At 36.5% G+C, this 25,389-nt stretch overlaps 3 protein-coding genes and 1 long non-coding RNA gene across 7 annotated transcripts; 1 reads left to right on the top strand and 3 right to left on the bottom strand.

The window, feature by feature from the left end:
* Positions 1-306: 306 nt before the first annotated feature.
* On the bottom strand, positions 307-3,340 carry LOC103433343 (probable serine/threonine-protein kinase PBL7). 4 transcript variants are annotated; one of them, XM_008371594.4, is made up of 7 exons: positions 2,819-3,060; positions 2,534-2,572; positions 2,358-2,453; positions 2,081-2,271; positions 1,599-1,788; positions 1,099-1,490; positions 307-906 (listed from the first exon to the last, which is right to left on the bottom strand). In XM_008371594.4, the coding sequence occupies exons 3-7, from the start codon at positions 2,449-2,451 to the stop codon at positions 619-621; spliced, it is 1,155 nt and encodes a 384-aa protein (XP_008369816.2). In that variant the 5' UTR covers positions 2,452-2,453; positions 2,534-2,572; positions 2,819-3,060; the 3' UTR covers positions 307-618. The 4 variants fall into 4 exon arrangements, with proteins under 4 accessions (XP_008369816.2, XP_008369814.2, XP_017187100.2 ...); XM_008371592.4 differs by lacking the exon at positions 2,534-2,572 and having other exon boundaries at positions 2,819-3,340; XM_017331611.3 differs by lacking the exon at positions 2,534-2,572 and having other exon boundaries at positions 2,358-2,486; positions 2,819-3,209.
* A 1,710-nt stretch (positions 3,341-5,050) lies between these two features.
* LOC103408355 (uncharacterized) lies at positions 5,051-6,448 on the top strand. The gene is made up of 2 exons (XR_003772663.2): positions 5,051-5,241; positions 6,080-6,448. It is a non-coding gene; the product is annotated as an uncharacterized lncRNA (long non-coding RNA).
* A 9,046-nt stretch (positions 6,449-15,494) lies between these two features.
* On the bottom strand, positions 15,495-16,842 carry LOC139195039 (uncharacterized). Its single transcript, XM_070820218.1, has 4 exons — positions 16,625-16,842; positions 16,467-16,533; positions 16,117-16,314; positions 15,495-15,962 (listed from the first exon to the last, which is right to left on the bottom strand). Exons 1-4 carry the CDS (start codon positions 16,840-16,842, stop codon positions 15,495-15,497), a joined length of 951 nt encoding a protein of 316 aa, XP_070676319.1.
* Positions 16,843-18,110: 1,268 nt separating this feature from the next.
* Positions 18,111-21,534, bottom strand: LOC103433345 (probable serine/threonine-protein kinase PBL7). The gene is made up of 5 exons (XM_017331613.3): positions 21,068-21,534; positions 19,911-20,101; positions 19,430-19,619; positions 18,930-19,321; positions 18,111-18,738 (listed from the first exon to the last, which is right to left on the bottom strand). The coding sequence occupies exons 1-5, from the start codon at positions 21,186-21,188 to the stop codon at positions 18,451-18,453; spliced, it is 1,182 nt and encodes a 393-aa protein (XP_017187102.2). The 5' UTR covers positions 21,189-21,534; the 3' UTR covers positions 18,111-18,450.
* Positions 21,535-25,389: the final 3,855 nt, after the last annotated feature.

Here is a 25,389-nt window from a genome sequence, read left to right as displayed (position 1 = left end):
CAAATCGAAAACTCTTACTTGAGTTTTCAGGTTATGAATGATAAGCATAATCGTACGCGATACAGATAAATTTACAGGCTAACGAAGCATAAATCTTGTGTATTATTTATAAAACTTGCCTTGCACTCTAAGCCAAGTTCATCAATCCGTTCACATATACAAACATTTCTCATTCCAAGCATCCACAGGCTTTTCATATAAACGAATGAAAAAGTAATACAAAGCAATCTTGACAGGGCTTGGAAATTACATTTTACACAACACAGCAGAACTATACCCCCGAATACTTGAAAAGAGAAGGTAGGATGAAACGAAACCTCCGGATCTATAGATATTTGAAGAATAAAGATGTAAAAATACAAATCAAAATCACTGCACGAAGGCACACAAATATATAATACAGCATTCCGGCTCTGTATATATTCAAGAAGAAAAAACAAAGAAGAGAAACACTATTTGCTGATGATGACTGATGAGACACGAAATGGAGATGGGAAGAAACTTTCAGAATTAGGATCTGATGGCATGTTATCATCCACGATCAATATCAGTTCAGACTCCATACCGTATGAGCATCTATCAGATACTATCATAACATTGCGATGGTTGGCGTGTCCACTACCACAATTGAGCTTCCTTTTCAATATCCCTCTTGGTTCTAGGGGGAGTACAAGGGGCAAGACGGGAGCTTTGGACTGGCTCTGTTTCATGGTCATACTTCTGTGAAGCAAGGTAAGTCAAAGCTGTGACGACATCAGCTATAACTGGCCGCATATTAGGCTGCTCCTGAACACACATTCCCGCAACTGCAAGAGCTTGGTACAACCCCCTTTTGGGATACTGACCCTGGAGCGTTGGGTCTGCCATTTGCGAAAGTTTCCTTCGGTCTTTAAACAAGGTTCTTGCCTGAAAAAAGAAAGTAGTAACATGTGAGTGTTAAATATCAGAATAATTTCTGATTTGCAGATTTCTTTATTGATGGTCAGTCATATTATTAAGAATATGAAAGAGCTGAAAAAAAAAGGGAATAAGAAAGAGCTCAGAAGGCTTCATTACTTAAAAGAATATGAAACATGTGAACCGAACGGAATATCTTACCCACTCAACCAAAATCTGTTCTCCTGCACCTCTGGTATTGTCAATCGCTGTCCTGCCTGTTATAATTTCCAAAAGAACTACACCAAAGCTATAAATGTCTGATTTAAGAGTCAACTGCCCTGTCATTGCATACTCTGGAGCACAATATCCATACGTTCCCATTACCCATTTAGATACATGGGTGTTATCCCCAACAGGCCCAAGTTTGGCTAAGCCAAAACCAGACAGCTTTGGATGATACCCTTCACCGAGCAAAATATTGGAGCATTTCAAATTTCTGTGTAGAACAGGAGGACTTGCTTTGTCATGTAGATACTTCAATCCCTTCGCTGCACCAGCGGCTATTTTCATTCGCGTATTCCAATCAAGTCGTCTCTTACCTGGTAACACATCTGCAAAAGAAGCTTATGAAACCAGTTCCACCGAAAAGCTAACTAATGAATCATTAAAGGTTAAGAAGCATCTGGAATTCGAAAGCTAATGCAAAAGGCTATAGACACCATGTAAATGGTCGCCCAATGACCCTAGGGGCATATATTCATAAACAAGAAGCCTTTGATCTCCATCCGCACAATAACCAATAAGATTAACAAGATTGGGGTGGTGAAGAAGACTAAACATCAACAATTCAACAAGGAATTCCCTGTTCCCTTGTAATCCATCACGATCAAGTTGTTTGATAGCCACTACCTACACCGAACACAACGATAAGTTTCAAATTCCATGACCAACTACATCGATCGCATATTAGAAGGTAAATCTCCTAGTAAGCTAGAATCTTCATCCCATGCTTTGCAATCTGTAGTCTATGAAGAAAATTTCAAAATAATCATTCCCCAATCCACCCCAACCCAAAAAAGGAAAAAAAAAAACAGCCTTGAAAATATCTACACACACGTATATGTGTAAAGCACTCGTAAAACCTCTTCGGGGTGCTTTATTGTTTCATGTTCAATGAAATAAAAAGATAACCATGACTAACCTGATTTGTCCTTTCCAAACGTCCCTTGAATACTCGACCAAATCCACCTTCACCCAAAAGACATTCTGCCCTGAAATTTCTAGTTGCAGCTGCCAATTCACGAAATACAAAAGTCTGTGCTTCAATGTGATCAGACCCTCGATCTTTTGGATCCTCCTTGACACTCAAAATGGAACTAGTCTTTGAAAAACCTAAAATCAAACATGGAAAAGAAGTGAGAACTTTTAATAGTTAAAAAGTATGAGTGATTTCTTTCACAATGGAGAAAATAACCAACCTATAAACTTCTCATAAATATAGCAACTAAATTGTAATAAAGACTGAGCTGGATTTTGCAGATGATGCCAAGCTTTCCGAAAACAATCCTGCATGGCTATATGCAATACCAGGAGTATAAGCCGCATTTCTGACAAGAAAACAGCAAGAACAATGCTACAAAGATTCCTTCTTTACCAGTGCATTGTATGATGTGCCGTCATAATTCATATTTAACTACAACAACAGTTCATACCCTATCAAATTCAATCCCAAAGTTATCTCAAAATTTGAAAAATTCTACTCAAAGACACTAATCTGCATACTAAAAACTGAACAAAATAATACTTCACATGAAATATCTAATCTTCTGCAAAATTTAAAAGAAACCCAGATGGATAAAAACAATTACCAAGCCAGTAAATTCATCTGTTAATCACCAGCAGCACAGATTGAGGTAAATTTAGATAAACCAGTAAGTACCTGAAGTGGGTTTGATCTGATCAAGTGGCTTATCCTGTAACTCAATCTTGTTCTTCCTTTTCTTCTTGGTTTTTGCTTTACAGTTGGAATTACCAGAACAGGGAATCATCATCCAACCCATGATTTTATATTGCTGTTTGAGAAGCCAAAGACTCCAAAAGAGAAAAAAGCAGCAGTTAGAAAAAGCAGTCTCTACAGAGACTCTTCAAACCTTCCCCAACTTTCCCAAAAGGAAAAACCCCACACGAGCTACTCAGATAACGAGAGCTTATAAATTTGTATATCGAAAAGCTGGAACTTAGAAGTAAGCACATTTTTTATTCCACCAACTCTGATTTTTCTTTCTTTTTTTTGGTTGTCATGGGATATATTTGAGAATCGGAAACCAAATTTAGGTAAAAGATTCGACCTGTTGTAAATCAGTGGATGTACACTCAACCAGAAGAATAAAGATAGCTGTCAACCAAGTTGGTTTCAGTGCCTTCCAACCTTGGCCATCAAGATTCTCTAATTATTTTGATTAACAAAACAAGTTGGTTTCTGTCATAAAACCAAATTTAGGTAAAAGATTCGACCTGTTGTAAATCAGTGGATGTCCACTCAACCAAAAGAATAAAGATAGCTGTCAAACAAGTTGGTTTCAGTGCCTTCCAACCTTGGCCATCAAGATTCTCTAATTATTTTGATTAACAAAACAATTTGGTTTCTGTCATAAAATAAGGGGAGCACACCCCCACACAACACAAGACTGGGCAGAGAAGAGAAACGGAAGGAAGAGATAAAAAAAAAAAGAAAGAAGAGAACAAAGAATAGATAAAGTTATCTTTGTAATCTTATTATTTCAAATTATAAAATAAAGCATTATTGCTGTCTCGAGGACGTACTTCAGTTGCATTGACTGTAGAGGATCCTTGTGTCTTATTTCATTTATTCTACTGCACACATACCGTCGAATTCACAACACATTATCAGCATGAAAAGCTTTTATGTCAGTGGAAAGCACAATGCCACAAATTCGGTCCACCTCTGTCAGTTGGAATCCTACAGATAAGAAAATCTTTTCATATCACCCTCAAATCTATGTACTACTGATTTTCTTAAAGCAAATATATATATATATATATATACACACACATACTCAAAATCCGTATAGAATCTGATAGCCATGTAAATAGTCTCGGAAATCCAACTTACTGATCTCGGATTGAAATACTTTCTTCCTGAAAGTTGTTCGTCCGCCCAGTATCTACAATATATCAAATTTTCAGAAAATTCCAACGATACGATCATCGCAGATGTTTGAAATGCCAAACCAGTTTCCAATTTCAGCAGAAAACTAGACAGTCATCTTATGAGTACCAAAACTCCATTTTCGGTAGCTCAGATCGAAATTGTTTTTTCACGAAAGTTGTTCGGTATCCTTTTATCCTCTTGTTCATATCAAACTAAAATTTGAGCTAAATCTAACAGTTTGATCTTCTCATAAGTTGCAAGCACTATTCCTGACTCCAAAACTTATGGGAACCGTTTATGTTCTTTCGAAACTCATCGGATGAGGAACATCAATTGAGACTTATTGTTACTATTACTTCCTGGGTAACTAAAAAGACTTAAGAGTTGTAAAAATAAAATAAAATAAAACATAAGAGATGAAACAAAAGAAAGTGGCATACAAAGAAAAAGAAAAGAAGAAAAAAAAATAATGGAAACTTAATCATTACCCTTTTCTATTATTGCTTTATTTAGATGAATGGTGCTTGTTTAAGGTCTTTTCACAAATTTAATTTACTAATTAAATGTAATTTATTTACAATGAGTGTTATTATCGCCATTTGCTTTAAGTTTTGATTTATTTATGTGAATGATGTTGAATTAAAGTCTTTGTCACAAGCTTTATTTACTTATAAACAATTTATTTATCATGGTTGAAATTACTGCCTATTGCTTTAATTTATTTATTGTATTTCTTTTGTTACGATGAGTATATACAGGATCCGAAGTTCCTTGATTAGATTAGAACCTACAATTTCTTGATCCTCATCATATAAAATGATTGGACCCGAAGTTCCATCATGAAAAAAGATCATATATAAATTTCCGTTAGGAGATTATAGAAAATAAGTTGTAGTCATGAATTTTCAGCAAGAGAAGTTCATCAGGTTTGTTTCATTTACAATGGTCTACAACGACATCCATAACTCTTTATTAAGTTGTTTTGTTTTTGGGTTAGACACTTATATGGTCACGCCTCTGTTATCTACCTCCTCCTCTGACTCTCCTTTATGTTTCTTCTTCCTCTCACTACAAATTACAAATATGGCGGAATCGGTGGAGTTTCCCACTAGCCTCGGCATCCTTCCTTTCCGAAACAAGGTCCTATTACCAAGCGGCATCATTCAAATTCGATGTAATTCACCCAAAAGGTACCTTTGAGCCCTAATCTTTCTCTTTTCATGCTTTATGGTGAAATATGTATTTTTGAATGGTTTTGTGGGATTTTTGAGCATAAATTCATTACCAAGTGCTGTTATCCAGATAGTGTATACTTTTTTTGGAAATAAACAGTGGATGTTATGGCTTGGAAAGAATATCTAATATTTGAATGTGTGATGTATGTGAAGCATCTGTCAATGAATTCAGCTTTCATATATCAAGTTAACCAACTTCATGTTTTCTTAATAACTCAACTAATCAAGTTCTTTGTTTTCTTTTGTTTCCGATTCATTCAAAGTTTGGACAAATAATGATAGTAGAGGGAGTTTTCGATCACTACCTTCCGTTCTAGGTTTTTTTTCTTTTTTTTTTCCCTTTCAATTTCACTTTTTATTACCAAAATTGTGGCGTTTAAAAGGGTGAATTTAACATGATTGGATTACGACTTCCTTACATATTTAGACCATAAGAGGGGGAGTAGGGTTGCTATATTCAAGCTCTCTTTTTTTTTTTTTTTTTGAATTGGATTTCATTTTTTTTTTATGGGTTGATCATACATCATTCATGAGAAGTGGGATGGTGAGTTTCTCAATACAGTTTAAATTTTTGTGCAAATAATGTTTGTAAAAAATGTGTTTTTATTTAGTTCATTGTAGATTCTTATTCTTGTATTTAGTTCACCATTCATGCTTCTAAAGATAAGAAGTGCAATGCTCTCTCATATGTTAGTTTTGGGAGGTAAAGTTTTGAGCTTTTTGCATTAAATGTCCTGTTTTCGGGACGAAATTTGGTGTTTTAAGAGGTCATGAACAAATTGTTGTTGGTTAGGTTTTGTGTTGTTGCGAATTGGCTTCAGATCCTCACTTGATATCCCATTTATGCGAATTTACTTGAGGTCCTCACTTAATTGGTATTCTTCCCGTTCAAGATGCTGTCGAGGCAGCAACAGTGGACTCTGTGTTGTCTCAAGGTGATTTCTGCTTATTTCCCCATTTGACACGGATGAGTGGATGCCTATGATTAGGTGAAAGTGAAATCTAAGAGGCTTTAGAAATGGGAAGTTATTCTGGTGAACGAAGATCTAGAGTTCAAGTTTGTACATTTGATTCTCACAGGCTAGATAGATAGAGAAAATTAGCATAAACTTATTCACTGTCATACAAGGTATACTTGAATCAAAATCTATTTTGTTATTCATTGGAAAGTGTTTCTGTTTTATGGGGCCACAACTTAACTTACAGATAACACAGTGGTCCATCTAATCATGCATTTGTTGTGATTGTTTTTAATTCAATCAGTTTGACTGCCCCTTTAACCCTTGATTAAGCCATGCTCAGTTGATGTATATAAAAGCCAAGTTGCTTATCTTATTGACCTCATTCACTCATGTGTCCCTCTATTCATTCATGATTGTGTTGAATTTATTCAAGTTAAATGCGTCTTATTCATGCAATTACGCCTGAAACAATTGGTTCATGTTGCAACGTGCGGGCTTATTATTTAGTTTAATACAAATAAAGAGAAAATGTAATACTCTGATGAGCTAATTGAAGTCAACAAGGGTTTTTAACCAAAATAGTTTTTGAGATTGATGTAAATCTTCACATTAGTGTTTGAGATTGTCCACCATCAACCGATTTAGTCATTTTGTGAAAAATCTCCGCTAAATTGACGAAACCACCGGTCAAGTGGAGGGGTTAATTTGACAAAAAATATCCTCAATTGAACGGAGATTTTTCACAAAAAATGATTGACTGTGGATAATCTCAAAAATCATTTGGACTAAAAAGCCAAGGCAGTAGCAACGACGGGGGAAATTAAGCCAAAATATTTACACCATTTTTTGTCACCAATCCATCAAGCAAAGAGATTCCCAAGTGAAATGATTGGCATCGCATAGCAGAGCAGAGCATCCAAGGCGGGAATCAGAATCACTGCAACAGTTACTTTTGGTGTGTGTTTTTTCCTCTGAGCCCATATGACATTTTTGTCAGACAAACATGGGGTTGAAACAGTTTGATGCCAAAGTTTGAATGTGATGTTGTCACTCAGTCGTGGCTTTTCTTTAGTTGTTGTATCCTTCTCAGATGATCCTGCGTTCATGTTCCTTAGTGGCTTGTCGTGGTTGTGCTTTCCCTCGTACGTGGTGATGAAAGCTTTGGGATCATCCGAGACTGTTTCGACATGCTTGCGCACGCTGCATTTGAGACTGGTACATCTGTAGTAACTTCTGCAAGATCATAAAAACTATGGAGTAAGCACTAGCTAGCCACAGAGAATCTTGCGTCCCACTGCAGATGTCATGAATGCACAAACATCACTTGATGACCAACTTAAGCAACTAAGTCTTAACATAATCGATAGAGGTTGGTTATATATTGGATTAGGATCTCATTCTGAAAAGTAATGTCTCGAGTTCGGATTACCAAAATACTTCGTTATCAACAAAAACGGGGGTAGATTTGAGACCTCATCAACAACACAAAAAATATTAGTAGACTAAGAGCTAGAGGTACATTGTACGAATGAGACAGATGAGCGCACACATGCAAGAGGAAAATTAGCCAATTGCTCTAAGAGGTGTGGATACATTTCCTAAAGAAATAAAAATGAGTTTTCACTCTTTCTAACCTGGGATATGGATTTCCCTGAACAACTTTCTGACCGTACTTCCTCCAGCGGAAGCCATCACACGTCATATCAAATTCAACAGAATTTTGCACCACAACACGAGGATCTTGGACCCCTTCCTCTGATATACCTGCTTCAATGGAATGATTATCACTTTTTCTGAAGGAAAATCATAGTTAAACATAGTCAATGAGATTAACCTTCAACAAAGTATTATGAAAGAAATGCTCATCAAGAATCAAGATATTTCAAACGCATTTTTAATCCAAATAGTCAGGGTCAATCACGGAGAAGGGAAGAGACAAGAGAAGAGAATGCTTGAATGGATTAATTGTATATTTCATTGATACGTGAAGGAGAAATATATACAGTTGATATGCACAATCAACTCCATAGAAATTGGGGTTGACTTCCTAACTAGGAAAATAAATAAAAACTAAGTATACAAATAATTAGGGATTTGTTCCTATTGAGATCTCATTGATTTGTCAACACTCCCCTTCAAGTTGATGCATATATGTCACCCATGCCCAACTTGTCTAAGAAACTTGAAAACTTATGACTAGAAACGGCTTTCGTGAGAATATCTGCCAACTAATTTTCTGTTCTAATTGATGGTACTTTAATTATTTTCCCTTCCAATTTTTCCTTGATAAAGAATCTATCAACTTCAACATGCTTCGTTCTATCATGTTGTACCGGATTATCTGCAATGTCACATGCGGCTTTATTATCACAAAATAATTTCATAGGCTGGTCATTTTTAATTCCCAAATCCTGCAATAAAAGTTTAAGCCACAAAATTTCACAAATTCCAAGGGCCATTCCTCTGTATTCGGCTTCTGCACTGGAACGGGCGACCACATTCTGCTTCTTACTCCTCCATGTAACCAAGTTACCCCCAACAAATGTAAAGTAACCTGATGTTGAGTGCCTATCATCAACCGAACCTGCCCAATCTGCATCAGTATAACCTTCAACTCCAAGATGGTTATTTCTTTTAAACAAAATCCTTTTTCCTGGACTTCCCTTCAAATATCGCAAAAGCCTTATCACTGCATTCATATGTTATTCTTCGGGATCATGCATGTATTGACTCACTACACTCAAGGCATAAGTAAGGTCCGGTCTTGTGTGTGCTAAGTACATCAAACGGCCTACTAATCTCTGGTATCTCCCTTTGTCAATTGGTACTTGATTCAGATCAACATAAAGCTTTAATCCTTCCTTTAATGGTGTAGATACTGGCTGACAATCTGACATGCTGGTTTCATGTAATAAATCAATAATGTACTTTCTCTGAGACAAGAAAATTCCCGAATTGCCTCTCGATACCTCAATCCCTAAAAAATATCTCAAGGATCCAAGGTCTTTCATCTCAAATTCAGTAGACAAGTATCTTTGCAAGGCCACACGTTCTTCCGAATCATTTCCTGTTACCACCATATCATCTACATACACAATAAGTGCAGTAAGCTTCCCATTTCGTCTTTTCAAGAACAAAGTATGATCAGAGTTACTTTGTCTATAACCAAATGCTCTCATTGATTTTGTGAATCTTCCAAACCATGCTCGAAGGGACTGCTTCAAACCATACAAGGATTTCTTCACCTACACACCTTTCTTTTGTGTTTATCTGGAGTATTACATCCTGGTGGAAGATCCATATAAATCTCTTCTATCAAATCTCCATGCAAGAAAGCATTCTTCACATCGAACTGTTGTAAAGGCCAATTGAGATTTGTAGCCAAGGACAACAAAACTCGAACTATGTTAATCTTGGCCACAGGTGCAAATGTATCTGTATAGTCAATTCTATATTTTTTAGTTTACTACCAGTCTTGCCTTGAAGCGATCCACCGTCCCATCAGCTTTGTACTTCACAGTATAAACCCATTTGCATCCCACAGGTTTCTTACCAGTTGGTAAGTCTGTGATCTCCCAGGTAGCATTCTTCTTCAAAGACTTCAACTCTTCATTCAATGCTGCTTGCCAACGTGGATCAGCTAAAGCCTCTTGCACATTATTAGGAATATATACAGTAGATAATTGATACACAAATGACTTATTTGAGTCTGACAGGTGATTGGTAGACACATAATTACTTAACGGGCATAACACATCAGACTTAAGGTGGGCTTATTCACCAAATACCTAGTTTTGCACTTAAAATCAGCTTCGTAAGTGGCTTTAGGAATACCTCGGTTGACACAGTTAGCGAGACGACATGGTGGTGGTGGTGGTGCATTTGGAATCGAAGGCGATTGATTATGGTTATTGGGGCTCAAAGATGGTGAAGCCAACTGTGAGGGCCGCGTGGAAGCTGGTAATGCGGAAGTTGGCAGTGAGTTGTTCGGCGACGTAAGCTCGTCTCTTTCAAGGTTTTCAACATTATGATCATGTGAATGATCACCACTCGTCTCCAATGAATTACCACTTAATTCCAAGTCATTCGCATTATTTTCATGTGAATGATCACCACTTGTCTCCAAGACATTATCACTTAATTCCAAGTCATTCACAATGATCACCACTTGTCTCCAAGACATTATCACTTAATTCCAAGTCATTCACAACGTTATTTTATTGTGAATGGTCACCACTTGAATCAAAATCATTCACAATAACTGTATCCGGAATACTATAATCAAGAGTTTGAACTTTTGTTTGATGCTCCCCCTGAAGTGAAGACTTGAGATTGGCATAGTACATATCATTCTCATGAAATGCAACATCCACAGTGACAAACAACTTTTTCGTTGGAGGGTGATAACATCGGTATCCTTTTTGTTGTGAGGCATACCCCACAAACACACACCGCAAGGCCCAAGGTTCAAGCTTACTTCTCTGCTGCTTATGAAGATGAACGAATACCACACAACCGAACACGTGAGGTGGGAGATTGGAAATTGGAAGAGCATCAACATGGGAGACGAGAGCCTGAAATAGTGTCTAAAAATTAACTGATCGAGAAGAAACACGATTAATGAGATATGCAACTGAAGTGAGAGTTTCTCCCCAGTAGGATAGCGGAAGACAAGCCTCAAGCAAGGAAGCACGAACAACTTCCAGAAGCAGACGGTTCTTACGTTTTGCAACCCCATTTTGTTAAGGAGTGCTTGGACATGTAAATTGATGAACAATATCATGATGATCAAGAAAGGCACGAAGCTCATTGTTCACATACTCGCCGCCATTATCACTCCTGAGAACCTGTATTTGTGACTTATATTGTACTTGCACCATTTTGTGAAATCACTGAAACAAAGAAGTAACTTCATTTTTGGACTTCATCAAGCAAGCCTAAGTTATACGTGTGCAATCATCAATAAAAGTAACAAACCAATGATCCCCGACACCGAAATATTTATTTTATTTCGGAAAATATTAGTATTGGTGATAGGCCCAAAATAACCCTTATTTAGTTTATTAGCATTAGTTACGTTCTTTCGCTTCAATGATTTACTTTCTTACAACACTATCCATAGTTTATTTCTCTTTTTCTTTTTTATACCAAAACAACAAATTAAAATACTAACTTAATTCACAAGGATTAATCAACAACTCCTAATAAATTCCTTCATCCCACGAGCAAAACAATATTTGGTGGACCAATTTTCATTATGTAACCTTAATTCTCGAATTTATTTATATTTAACCTCACATAATTTTATGGTTGCATCTAACGTCTCGTTAGACTGCCTACGTACCCTAAACAGGGATCAAGCCATTCGTAGTTCACAATTCAAAACTTCAACCAAATCCCGAATATATTCAATTAATCCAACATATACAACAATCGTATTAATATCCAAACCTCAGCAGTTAGTTTTCAAAAATATTAATAAAAATTTGAATTTTGGCATAAAACATAATATTGGCTCCCTAGCCGTGCGCCGCCGCACGCACCGCCGTGGGTGGCGGTCGACCGCCCGGCTCGCCAGAGAATTTAACTATTTCTAAAATTTCCCAAAAATTACAAAAATGAAGATCTCAAAGAGTAGAGCAAACTTTATACCTGTGGCCAAGCCCAATTTGGCTTGGAAAGGCTCCAATTTGCCTCTAACCCGTTGGAACCCTAGAATTTGGGTGTCCCCGATTTGTTATCTCCGGTGTTCCACCGCTCCAACCAAGGCTTGGGTTTTGTTCTAGGGCTCAAGGGGAGTCTAAAGGTGGTTGTAATTGAACTAAAACATTTCAGATTTTGATGGATTTCGAGCAAGGAAAGTCGCGGCACCCATGAGGTGTTTTCCCCAATTCTTAGATTAATTAAACTCCAATTTGTGGTGGAATAGGTAAACGAGATGATTAGAGATAATTTTCAGGTGGTGGGGGACCTTAATTTCGTCGGAATTTGGCCGAGAGAGGATGAATCTCGCCGGTTATGCCTCACGGGTCAAAAGACTCGTTTTCCCCTCCTATTTTCTTCTCTCATTTCCCTCCTTGTTCTCCCTCCTGATTCGCCCCCCCCTTCCTTCCTTTCTCTCCTTCCCTTTTCCTCACAACCGTTCCTCCTTTTCTTCCTTTAATCTTAGCCACACACGTGGCTTTCCCAGATTTGGCCTAAAAATCTGGAATCTTCTCAAAACGATCAAGTGACCATTTTGTCCCTGACTTTAAACGTCAATAACTTCTTCGTCATAACTCCGTTTCACGAACGATTTGCGCCTATGTGTTCGTGAGATCGAGCTCTATTTAAAAATATAAATTATGACCTTGTACGGTCTACTGATTTTAAATAATATAATTCCCAAACTTCTAACTTCTTAACTAGTTTAGTTCAAAACTAGCTCAAATGAATTAATAAAATTTCTCAATTCTTTTTCACATACTCAAAATTTTGAATATTTCAATTCCTATATTTAAATTTTTCAGGGTATTACAAATGAGCCACCAAATGTTCCAGTTTTAGATGGTCCCGAAACATCAGAATGGATTATCATAAAAGGAACAGAACTTTTAGTCATACTGGGTGGAAACGAAGTATGATGACTTTTAGCCAATTTACAAATACCACATTTAAAGCTAGAAACATATGCTTAACAGATAGGCTAGGAAACAACCTTAATAAATAACCAAAAGAAACATGTCCAAGTCAACGATGCCACAACCAAACCTCCGAAGCTTTATTCTTCTCCCCCTTAGATCCTTCCACTGCAAGAGTTTGCCCTTCCTAATACCATAACCAATCATCTTGCGAGTCCGAATATCCTTAAAAACACAAAAAGAAGGCCAAAACATCACAAAGCAATGTAGGGCGACAGTGATTTGAGCAATTGATAATAAATTATAATCAAGGGAAGGAACAACAAGTACGGAATCAAGGTTAAGGGTATTGGAAAGGGAGACAGTGCCTTCCCCAATAATGGGGACAACATTACCATTGGCAACACTCACGACAGTTTTGATGGATGGTTTTAGGGTTTGTACCTGTCCAGGATCACAAGTCATATGTTCAGTAGCACCAGAATCAATTATTCATGTATTATTCGTAACAGATGCAGAAACTTTTAAAGCCTTACCATCGTTATAGTTATGTTCAGAAGCTACCTTAGTTTTTGTAATCAGTGCACGAGTCTAGACAACCATTGCTCTGGATGAATTTGGTGCAACACATATGGATGATTGATAAGGTCAAAACTTCCAAACAAAGGTCCTATAAAACAAAAAAATAAAAAACCAACAAATTTCCTTCTTTTTTTTCCTCTTCCTCCCTGCCATTTTTCTATTTTTCTATTTTTTTTTCTTTTTTCTTCTTTATCTACTTTTCTACCCGTCATTCTTCTTGATTTTCTTTTCTTCAAACAGCAAGTTTTTCCTTCTTTTTTTTCGGCTTTTTAGCCAAAATGGTCCTTGAGATTTGCAGAACTCCTCACTTTGGTCCCTAAGATTTCAAATCAATAGAAGTGGTCCCTGAGATTGTCCACCATCCATCATTTTGGTCTTTCTGTTAAAAACTCCATTAAGTGTCCCAGAGTTCTTGGCCAGAAGTTTGGGCAATTTTCAAAGCATCCTAACTCAATCGTTTCTTAACCAAATTCGACCCATAATATATCAAAATGAAGATAGGAAAGTGTAGAATAAGATTATACTATTTAGAATCCCAATGGTTGCCGAAGATGGTCAGAAAATAGCATCAAAGTTGACTGGTCTGAGGAAAAACTGGAAAACTCGCCGGAAACTGGGTAAACTGTAAACGTTCATAACGTCTTCAATACTCAACGAAATCAAGTGATTCAAAAACAAAAATCATACTTCTAGATGAAACAAAGACAATGGTACCTTTTTCAGTTGCTAACTCACCGTGGTTTGGCCCAATGGGCTCAAAAGTGGTTAACTCAAGACCAAGACAGCCACTTTCGAGCCATTTTCCAGCCAAAACACGGAGCGTTAGCCACTGAAAAATGTACAATTCTCTTTGTCTCGTCTAGAAGTATGATTTTCAGTTTTGAATCACTTGATTTCATTGAGTATTGAAGAAGTTAAAAACGTTTAAAGTTCACCCAGTTTCTGGCGAGTTTTTTAGTTTTCCCTCGGAGCAGTCAAATTTAAGGCTATTTTCCAACGATCTCCGGCAACCATTGGGCTTCCAAATAAGTATAATCTTATTCTACACTTTCCTATCTTCATTTTGATATATTATGGGTCAAATTTGGTTAAGAAACGATTGAGTTACGAAACTTTGAAAATTGCCCAAACTTCCGGCCAAGAGCTTCAGGACACTTTAACGAAGTTTTTAACGGAATGACCAAAATGATGGATGGTGGATAATATCAGGGACCACTTCTATTGATTTGAAATCTCAAGGACTAAAGTGAGGAGTTATGCAAATCTCAGGGACCATTTTGGCTAAAAAAAGCCTTGTTTTTTCACAACAGCACAACAACCTTTTTTTCCTTAATCTTTTTCGCAACAACAAGCCTTTTTTCTAATGTTCTTCAAACAACAAGAAGTGGGTCACGGAGTCTAGGCAAATAAACTAAATATAGTGGCTTCAGTCGAATATGGGCATGCATAACAAATTCACAAGTCGGAATCTGGGACAAATTTCAGGCAGCAGGTTGAATCTCGGTACGTGGTGGTCGATGCAGGGAGAGAATCGGTGAACTCGGATCAGCAATGACGGCGTCGCTCACTGGTCGGATGGTGCACAGCACAACTGGGTGCACGGCTGGTAGTTTGGGTTCTCAGGTCAGCAACGACGGCGTCGCTCGCTGGTCAGACGGCGCTGCACAACTGGCTGTGCGGTAGTTATGGTTCTCCGTACAGAGGACGGCCTCGTCTTTTTGCTTTTTCTTTTTTTTTTTTGTGTTTTTTCTCAAAACTTAGGCTCTGGTACCAAGAAGAGAATGCTTGAATGGAATAATTGTATATTTCATTGATACATGAAGGGGAAATATATACAGTTGATATGCACAATCAACTCCAAAGAAATTGGGGTTGACTTCCTAACTAGGAAAATACATAAAAAAACTAAGTATACAAAAAATTAGGGATTTGTTCTGATTGAGATCTCATTGATTTGTCAACAACAAGAAAATGGATGCAAACGATGATAAGTGACCTATCGTATTGTTTCAAATAGTAAGGTGCACCAGCTTTCAAAACTAAATCATGCATAGCTAATCCAAGGCCTCTGATTTAGTCTAACCTTTACTTCTAGGTTCATAATCCTCTGCTTCAAGCCCCTTGCTTCCTCGCATTCGCCACTGAGACCACAAGAATTATCAGGAGTTGCACCACCAGCAGTTATTCCTCCAGTTGCATGGGGATCATAAGGTAGTGGAGCTTTGGTTTGATAAGACTGCACAGGTAGTCCAACTTCATTTTGATCTCCTACTCTACCTTCGGAACCTTCATCTCTTTCATTAAGACTGCACAGGAAGTTCCATATGCTGATGAGTGACACAAAAGTGTTTATGGTCTGAGGTTTGTAACCCAAAGCTTCGTCAATTTGGCCGAGGTTGTCGGTAGCAGTGAAGCTCGATCCAAGTCCAAATAATGTTGCAATGAATATGAGTAGCATGTCAATGCTCAAGATTGCTTGTAAAATGGCGTAGTCTTCTCCTCTTGGTGGTTTCTGAAAATGTTTGAGAACAACAACGTACCTATCGGCTTGATCTCTTGATCCAACTCCAGTTCTTGTGGTTCATTGATTTCGTTGTCCTTGTTCTTGTGTTTCCTCTAAGTCTATTCGACTAGGTTCTTGTTTCGACAGTGTCCAGCTGACTAACTCCTCTCTGATGATAATCAAGAGAGGAATCAAAAGCAGGAAGCACACCAGCAGTCGTAGCTTGGGCTGCCCGGGGGAAGACAACCAATTTCTGAGTCAGAGTTATTGCCATGAGAAACAAGGCAAGAACAATCGACACGTACAGAAAGCGATAAAACACTTTTGAGTTGTCGTTTTTGCTGTTGATTTTTAGCAGCTGCTGTGATTTTTATCGGACGAATCGTGCACAGAAACACAACTGAGATTGCAGCTGGGAGCCAACCGATGAGAAGAATTAGAGCTCTCTGGTCTTGAAATCCATACAATGCTAGATATATTTGGGTGATGATCGCCCCACTGAGGCCGATGTACCCTTTGAGGAGGCAGATCATGATGCCGCGGCTTTGTGGGAAGTTTTTGACGCAAGTAACCATAACACCTGTTCGCAAAGCTCAGAGAATTTGTTGCAATGTACATGTAGACACATGTGCCAGATTTCCGGCTTCGCGATCTTTCCCGTGACTCCTAACCACATCGTGAAGTAGCCGAAGAAGTTCGTGGCCGCACCATTGAGGAGCTCAAACCACGTCGTTGTTACCTCCGCTATTAAGCCTGCGAAAATGCCGATGTTGGCCCCAAGGTTCTTGAAGAACCCCAGCAGGTTGAGGGTTTCTTGGTCATAGCCAAAGGTGGTTTTGAGCTCTTTGGAATAGGTTCCAAACAGATAAATTGTACCTAAATCAGACATCACCATCAACAAAGCGAAAACGGAAAACCATCCGCTTTTTGCCGCGAAAAGTATCGGTAGGTTTCCGGTGCACCCAGTTGATGGTGTTGGTGCTGCCTCACTATTTTGCTTAGCTATTAGTTTTTGGTTTGGGGGGAGGAATGGAAATGGATTACATGTTTTACCATGTAAACATTATTATCTTGCTACCAAAAAAAGAAACAAAAATCAATATTCACTTGGAAAATTGTTTTTGCTTGGCATTTATATTTTTTTCTTTATCAGAATTCTTAGGCATTATCCTTAATAAAAATCTTAATAATTAGTCTTATCTTTTTTTGTTTTTCTAACGAGATTTGGAGATTTTTTAGTATACTTAAGAGTTTTTGCCGTTAGATTCTTGGTCAAAGACCATGATCCAAATGCCAAAAATCCAAAAGTATAGGGAACCATAGAGCAGCATATAATTTTCGTCAAATTAGTTACACATTTTCAGGAGCCTCGGAACCACCAAACTGCAGCAAAATCCCATACTCCAGAAAACAGCTAGTGCTAGACAATGTTTTAAAAGGCTCGCCTCAGGGCGCGCCTAGGCTCGCCTCAGGGCGCGCCTAGGCTCGCCTCAGGGCGCGCCTAGGCTCCCTGTGAGGCTGGACTTGAGGCTTGCTGCCTCTGTTTTTCAGGGAGTGGGCGAAAGGCGTCGCCAGAGCCGCCTAGGCGTGCCTCAGGGATTTTTTTTTTATTACTCCCAAACCCAAATTTTGGGTGGGGTTTTAACTACCTCATACCTCTTCCTTGCACTATCATCTCTCTGCCTTGTTTTCTGATTTTTATTTTTTATATAATGGATGTGTGTGTCGTCTGTGTGCATTATTATATATGTGCTCATTGTGCTTTTCATCATCTATTTTATATATATAATATAATATGTGTATATATATATATGTGTGTATATATATTTATAATATGTGTGTGCTCAGGATAATTATTGATTAATAATCTTCTTTTTTAATATAATATATGTGTACGCTCAGTGTATATATTAAAAAATTTAGGTCTCGTGAGGCTTCGCCTCACGCCTCACACCTAGGCTAGGCTATCCCTTGGACGCCTCGCCCACATCTTACGCTTTTAATACATTGGTGCTAGATACAGTTAAATTAGGAAGTAAAATAAATAGTTTATTTCTCATGGTAAAGTATTTTTCCTACCTTTGAAATTGATTCAGATTGAAAACTCTTACTCGAGTTTTCGGGTTCCAAATGATATGTATAATCGTGCGCGATATGTTATAAAACTAAACGTAAATCTTGTTTATATGTTATAAAACTTGCCTTGCGCTCTAAGCCAAGTTCATCCATCCATTCACATTTACAAACAAAAGAAAAAGCAATACAAAGCAATCTTGACAGGGTTTAGAAATTACATTTTACACAACACAGCAGAACCATACCCCCGAAAACTTGAAAAGAGAAGGTAGTATGAAGCGAAACCTACGGGATCTAGAGATAATGAAGAATAAAGATGTAAAAATACAAATGAAAAATCACTGCACTAAGGCACACAAGGATATAGTACAGCATTCCGGCTCTGTATATATTCAAGAAGAAAAAACAATGAAGAGAAACACTACCGCAATTGAGCTTTCCTTTCACTATCCCTCTTGGTTCTAGGGGGAGTACAAGGGGCAAGACGGGAGCTTTGGACTGGCTCTGTTTCATGGTCATACTTCTGTGAAGCAAGGTAAGTCAAAGCTGTGACGACATCAGCTATAACTGGCCGCATATTAGGCTGCTCCTGAACACACATTGCTGCAACTGCAAGAGCTTGGTACAAGCCCCTTTGGGGATACTGACCCTGGAGCGTTGGGTCTGCCATTTGTGAAAGTTTCTTTCGGTCATTAAACAAGGGTCTTGCCTGAAACAACAAAGTAGTAACATGTGAGTGTTAAATATCAGAATAAGTTCTGATTTGCAGAATTCTTTATTGATGGTCACTCAAATTATTAAGAATATGAAAGAGCTAAAAAAAATGGGAATATGAAAGAGCTCAAAAGGCTTCATTATTTAAAAGAATATGAAACATGTGAACCGAACGGAATTTCTTACCCACGCAACCAAATTCTGTTCTCCTGCACCTCTGGTATTGTCAATCGCTGTCCTGCCTGTTATAATTTCCAAAAGAACTACGCCAAAGCTATAAACGTCTGATTTAAGAGTCAATTGCCCTGTCATTGCATACTCTGGAGCACAATATCCATACGTTCCCATTACCCTTGTAGATACATGGGTGTTATCCCCAACAGGCCCAAGTTTGGCTAAACCAAAATCAGACAGCTTTGGATGATACCCTTCACCAAGCAATATGTTGGAGCATTTCAAATCTCTGTATATAACAGGAGGACTTGCTTTGTCATGTAGATACTCCAATCCCTTCGCTGCCCCAGTGGCTATTTTCATTCGCGTATTCCAATCAAGTCGTCTCTTACCAGGTAACACATCTGCAAAAGAAGCTTATGAAACCAGTTCCACCAAAAAGCTAACTAATGAATCATTAAAGGTTAAGAAGCATTTGAAATTTGAAAGTTAATGCAAAAGGTTATAGATACCATGTAAATGGTCGTCCAAAGACCCTAGGGGCATATATTCATAAACAAGAAGCCTTTGATCTCCATCCGCACAATAACCAATAAGATTAACAAGATTGGGGTGGTGAAGAAGACTCAACATCAACACTTCAACAAGGAATTCCCTGTTCCCTTGTAATCCATCACGATCAAGTTGTTTGATAGCTACTACCTACACCAAACACAACGATAAGTTTCAAATTCCATGACCAACTACATCGATCGCATGTTAGAAGGTAAATCTCCTAGTAAGCTAGAATCTTCATCCCATACTTTGCAATCTGTAGTCTCTATGAAGAAAATTTCAAAATAATCATTCCCCAATCCACCCCAACCCGAAAAAGGAAAAAAAAACAGCCTTGAAATATCTACACACACATATATGTGTAAAGTACTCGTAAAACCTCTTCAGGCTGCTTAATTGTTTCATGTTCAATGAAATAAAAAGACAACCATGAATAACCTGATTTGTACTTTCCAAACGTCCTTTGTATACTCGACCAAATCCACCTTCACCCAAAAGACATTCTGACCTGAAATTTCTAGTTGCAGCTGCCAATTCACGGAAGACAAAAGTCTGTGCTGCAATGTGATCAGACCCTCCATCTTTTGGATCCTCCTTGACACTCAAAATGGAACTAGTCTTAGAAAAACCTAAAATCAAACATGGAAAAGAAGTGAGAACTTTTAATAGATAAAAACTATGAGTGATTTCATTCACAACGGAGAAAATAACCAACCTATAAACTTCTCATAAATATAGCAACTAAATTGTAATAAAGACTGAGCATGATTTTACGGATGATGCCAAGCTAACTGAAAACAATCCTACATGGCTATAGAACAATACTTGGCTACTCAAAGACGAGTGGGAACTCATACTCAAAATTTTCCTAAATTGTTCGTTGTCAATTTATAGAACTTCGTGTTTATAATTAAAACCGTTCATATTATAAATCACTCTATAAAGATCGTCTCTGCAAAAAATCAATTAAAACTAAGGTTGTTTAGTCATCAAATTATTTAAAAACAAATGAATAGTATTGGTAAAAGCATTACGAATCGTCTATGTATTTGCTACAATAGATTGACTAAACGACCTTAGTTTTAATTTATTTTTTGCAGAGATGATATTTAAAGTGTGATTCATAGTATGGACAGTTCTAATCATAAGCATAAAGCTCTATGATTAAAACACTAAGAGTTCTAAGTAGGATTTCCTACCCATCTTTGAGGAGTTAAGTATTGTTCATGGCTATATGCAATACCAGGAGTATAAGCTGCATTTCTGACAAGAAAACAGCAATAACAATGCTACAAAGATTCCTTCTTTACCAGTGTATTGTATGATGTGCCATCATAATTCATATTTAACTACAACAACAGTTCATACCCTATCAAATTCAATCCCAAAGTTATCTCAAAATTTGAAAAATTCTACTCAAAGCCACTAATCTGCATACTAAAAACTGAACAAAATAATACTTCACATGAAATATCTAATCTTCTGCAAAATTTAAAAGAAACCCAGATGGATAAAAACAATTACCAAGCCAGTAAATTCATCTGTTAATCACCAGCAGCACAGATTGAGGTAAATTTAGATAAACCAGTAAGTACCTGAAGTGGGTTTGATCTGATCAAGTGGCTTATCCTGCAACTCAATCTTGTTCTTCCTTTTCTTCTTGGTTTTTGCTTTACAGTTGGAATTACCAGAACAGGGAATCATCATCCAACCCATGATTTTATATTGCTATTTAAGAAGCCAAAGACTCAAAAAGAGAAAAAAGCAGCAGTTAGAAAAAGCAGTCTCCACAGAGACTATTCAAACTTTCCCCAACTTCCCCAAAAGCAAAAACCCCACACGAGTTGCTCACCCAGATAACGAGAGCTTATAAATTTGTATATCGAAAAGCTGGAAACTTTAGAACACTCTCCCTTCCTTGTTTATGTAACGTTTTACAATTATTTTTGTTTCCATTTCCCAAAATAAGAGATTTTTCAATATGTCAGCAACATAGTTTGGTATAAATATAATAATATAATTAGTTTAAAATTTAAAAATAAAAATGTTAACCAATTAAATTATGATATTTAATGGATGAGGCCATCTTCTATCTTCTGAATACACCGAAAAATTTCTTTTTCCGGATATTATTTTCAATCAGAAAAATCGTGGGGCCAGATGGATGGAGAAGATTGAACCTTTCTATGATTTTTAGAAGAAAGACTACGTGCATCACCCACACTTTTGAATTAATAATACGGTAATAATGTTATTCAAACATACAAAATTAATACGATATAGTTTCTAATAGAAGTAAGTCTCACACTTTCGTATGATATATTTATTTTTAACTATATTCCTAACTTGTGCAACGATGGTAATTATTAACATAAATTGACTAATGGTGGATTATTCTGGTAGTTAGAGTCTTCCTCTTTAATTAATTGAGTTTCAGGTTCAAACTACATTCCCTCCTTTTACTCTTAATATAAATCAGTGCATATCGCTTGTAATAAAAAAACACATATATTATCTGAGAGGTGTGTGCAAGTTCTTTCCCAGGTTTCAACTATAGGACTCAACTATCCAATGATATATCTTCTTTACAACTTACAAGAGTGTTATGTTTTTTTACTTATCCTTTCAATTTTAGTGACAGTGACAAAGTAACAGCTGGTCACAAATGGCTTGTTTTGGACCCTCCATTTGGTGCACACTGTTTATTGTCTATGTTCAATAGAAAAAAATCAATAGAATTGTATTTTTGTTATGTGACTTTGATTTGATGGTGTTGGTCACGTTCTTATATATTATAAAAATTCTCTGTTTTGGAACTTATGCGCATTTTCGAATCCACCAACTCTGATTTTTTTTTTTTTTGGTGTCATGAGATATATTTAAGAATCTGACACCAAATTTAGGTAAAAGATTTAAACGACTATATTGTTTTTAGGGATGTGCTATCCACAAACTCTTTTTTACTTCTCACATACCTCTTGTTAATTTTTGTCCGTTGATCTTTTTCAATTCATCCGATCCGACGGTCGGTGTGAGAGAAATAAAAAAGAGTGTGTGGATATCACACCCTTTGTTTTTATAAGAGAAAGCACGCAGAGTGTATATATTGGTGTCATTTGATTTGTGATATATTTGGTGTTGTGAAGTTGGACTTTGATTTGTGTGATCCTTTCCTCAACTTATAAAATAAATTTAATAAAGCATTGAAATTTAATTTATATTTATCTTCTTGTAAACCAAAAAATCATCACGTAACGGTTTTATATAGAAATGGTATTTCCTATAAATTATATAAAAATACCTTCTTTAAAAAGACAAAGAATAACTTTCTTAAGGAGAGAAACAGTAAATAATTGAATCATACTACAGAGGTTGGTTTGGATTTAGTTAAGTTGGATAGAACAATCATTTTAGTCAATTTTGGCTAGAGTAGTTTTTACACTAAAGTTTGAATCTTCTGTTCTGTAATTTAGATAAATTTAATTTAGAATTTTGCTTTATCAAAAACTCAGCTAAAAGTCTCAAACTCTGTAAAAAAAAAATAACTTTGTACTAGTGTGTATAGTCAGATAACCAAGTTCGAAAAACTTAAAACTTTTAAAATAAGTCAATAAGGTATATGAAGCTAACTGTTAAGCGTATCAATCCCGCATAGGACAAAGGAGGAACATTGCATTGCATGTGTTTATAAGTAGTTGGGCTACCCTCTAAAAGTTCATTTGGATGTGCTTTTAAAATGACTGAAAGCTCTTTTGGTGAAAATGTTTTTAGAATCAATCATTAGTAAAAATGTAAGTAAATCTTAAAAAAACATTTAAAGTGCTTACTGAAAGAAACACATTATTAGTGCTTCTTGCAAAAATCACTTTAAGTGCTTTTGGAATCGAAAAACATTTTCTCTAAAGGCACTTTCAATCATTTTAAAAACACATCCAAACGAGCTCTAAATTGTCAATTAATTTTATGGTAGAAACTCCAACTTTCTTTACTAATATCCTTTCTCACGTGTATGTAATGAAAAACCGAAGACCTCTAAAAACAGGAACTTTGAAGTCATGCCAGATAATCATTGAACTCAGAAGACATCAACACTCTGATATCATATTAGAAAATCACGAAACTCAAAAAACATAACCTATATATCATAAATTAATATAATAATCTTGAATCCTCCTACTCCTCTTAATGTTAATTAAATACTTCAATGATCCCTACAACTAGAAAACCATGCGAGAAGGAAATAAAATTACCAACCAATCATCTTAGAATATGGTCCTTATACATTAGATTATATCCGTTAGTTCTTATGGACTATTGACTTTATCGACCAAGTATCGCAAAAAAGTTCCATATGGCATATGGAGTGTAGTGCCAATGCAAATATTGATCTTCTCAATGAAGTTATTTACGCCAGAAATTCATACAACTTTGACCTTGGTCGGTTCCCGTCCGGACTCCTCCCACAAATTATGCCTCGGCAGCCGCTTCTCATAACTTCTCCATAGAACACAAATGCACCTCTGAGCTCAGGTTCACAGAATCATATTAACAAGTCAAGCCTGCAAAATAAAATGGTATAAAAAGTTGGTGCTTTCTTTCTAACAAATAAAAAAAATGATAACATTTGTCTCGTTTTCTTGGAAGTAGCCGTTTCAACATTCGTGCTAATCACATTTTGATACGCATGTAAAAAAGAATTTCTATTTGAGTTATCTATCCATGTGCGTCAAGCTGTGATTTACAAGAACAAAAAATGGCTCTTTCATAATAAGAAGTGGATCAATGTCCAAAAACAAAATAAGATTTTCAATAGTATTCCGGACTATGGGATACTCTTGGTGTTTTAGTCGTTAGATTTTTACTTAAAATACAAAAATAAAGATTTGACAGTTATAACACTCGGAATATCTCATACTTCTAAACACCGTAGAATTTTTGAAGCAAAATGGAGAATGAATGAATTGACAATATGATATGAAACCTTAACATAGTAGCAACGGCAAGGGATGCGTGAGTTAGGGTTAGGACAACAGAAAACTTCCAGAGGGTGATTAAAATTAGGGAGTGGAAAGAGATGACACATGAAACGTAGTTGGTGGTCAAATGAGGGTTCTAATTCAACCGTTACAAAATCCAAGATTGGGGATGGGCTAATATCTGAGCTTATTTTAGACCAATCAGCAAGCTTCGAAGTTTTACGTTTCTTTTGGTTGCGTTGAAAAATCAATCTTAGTTTGCACTCCTTCCCGTAATGTTATGCTTTCATTCTCATTTTATACACTCAATTATAAAATACAACTTATTTTCTTGTGTAAATGAGATATTTTATGTTCGAATATGGTAATTGATGAGTTCAATACCAATTTATTCCTCTCTCCTCTTAGTATAATGTATATCGTTAGATTAAAAAAATCATCAAAGCGCAAAAGTAAGATAACACAAATTGAAAAAAAAAATGTAAAACTACTATTAACAAATCTGTAGTTCAAACGAGTATAATCTCTATTAGAAATGTAGTCTACAAGATATGGAGCTTAGGTGCTTGAATGTTGAATATAGATATGAAACTAGAGATTTAAAACAACTCACATAAAAAAGCAAAACTGCAAATGCATGAACGTAATAAAGACTGAATTTGTAACTCGTGCAGTTAAGAGCGTTCACTTCTATTCACAATTTTTTTTATTAAGCCATTGTCCCCTCATACTCCTTGCAAAACAAAGAGCAATAGGTTCTTCAAAATTTCAAAGTTGCTAGGATGTAATAACCAAAATCTTAAACGTACTATAATTGTAGTGTACAACTTTTTCTGATAACAAAAATAACATAAGTACTCTGAATTTGCTTGCAATGAATTATCGTACTTCTTTCAAAAAAAAAACAAAACAAAACAACACAAGTACCACCCACTAGGAAA

This window comes from Malus domestica, chromosome 04, assembly GCF_042453785.1.
Source record: "Malus domestica chromosome 04, GDT2T_hap1".
Taxonomy (NCBI): domain Eukaryota; kingdom Viridiplantae; phylum Streptophyta; class Magnoliopsida; order Rosales; family Rosaceae; genus Malus; species Malus domestica.
Note: the sequence above shows the minus strand (reverse complement) of the source record. Positions and strands in the feature narration are given on the sequence as shown.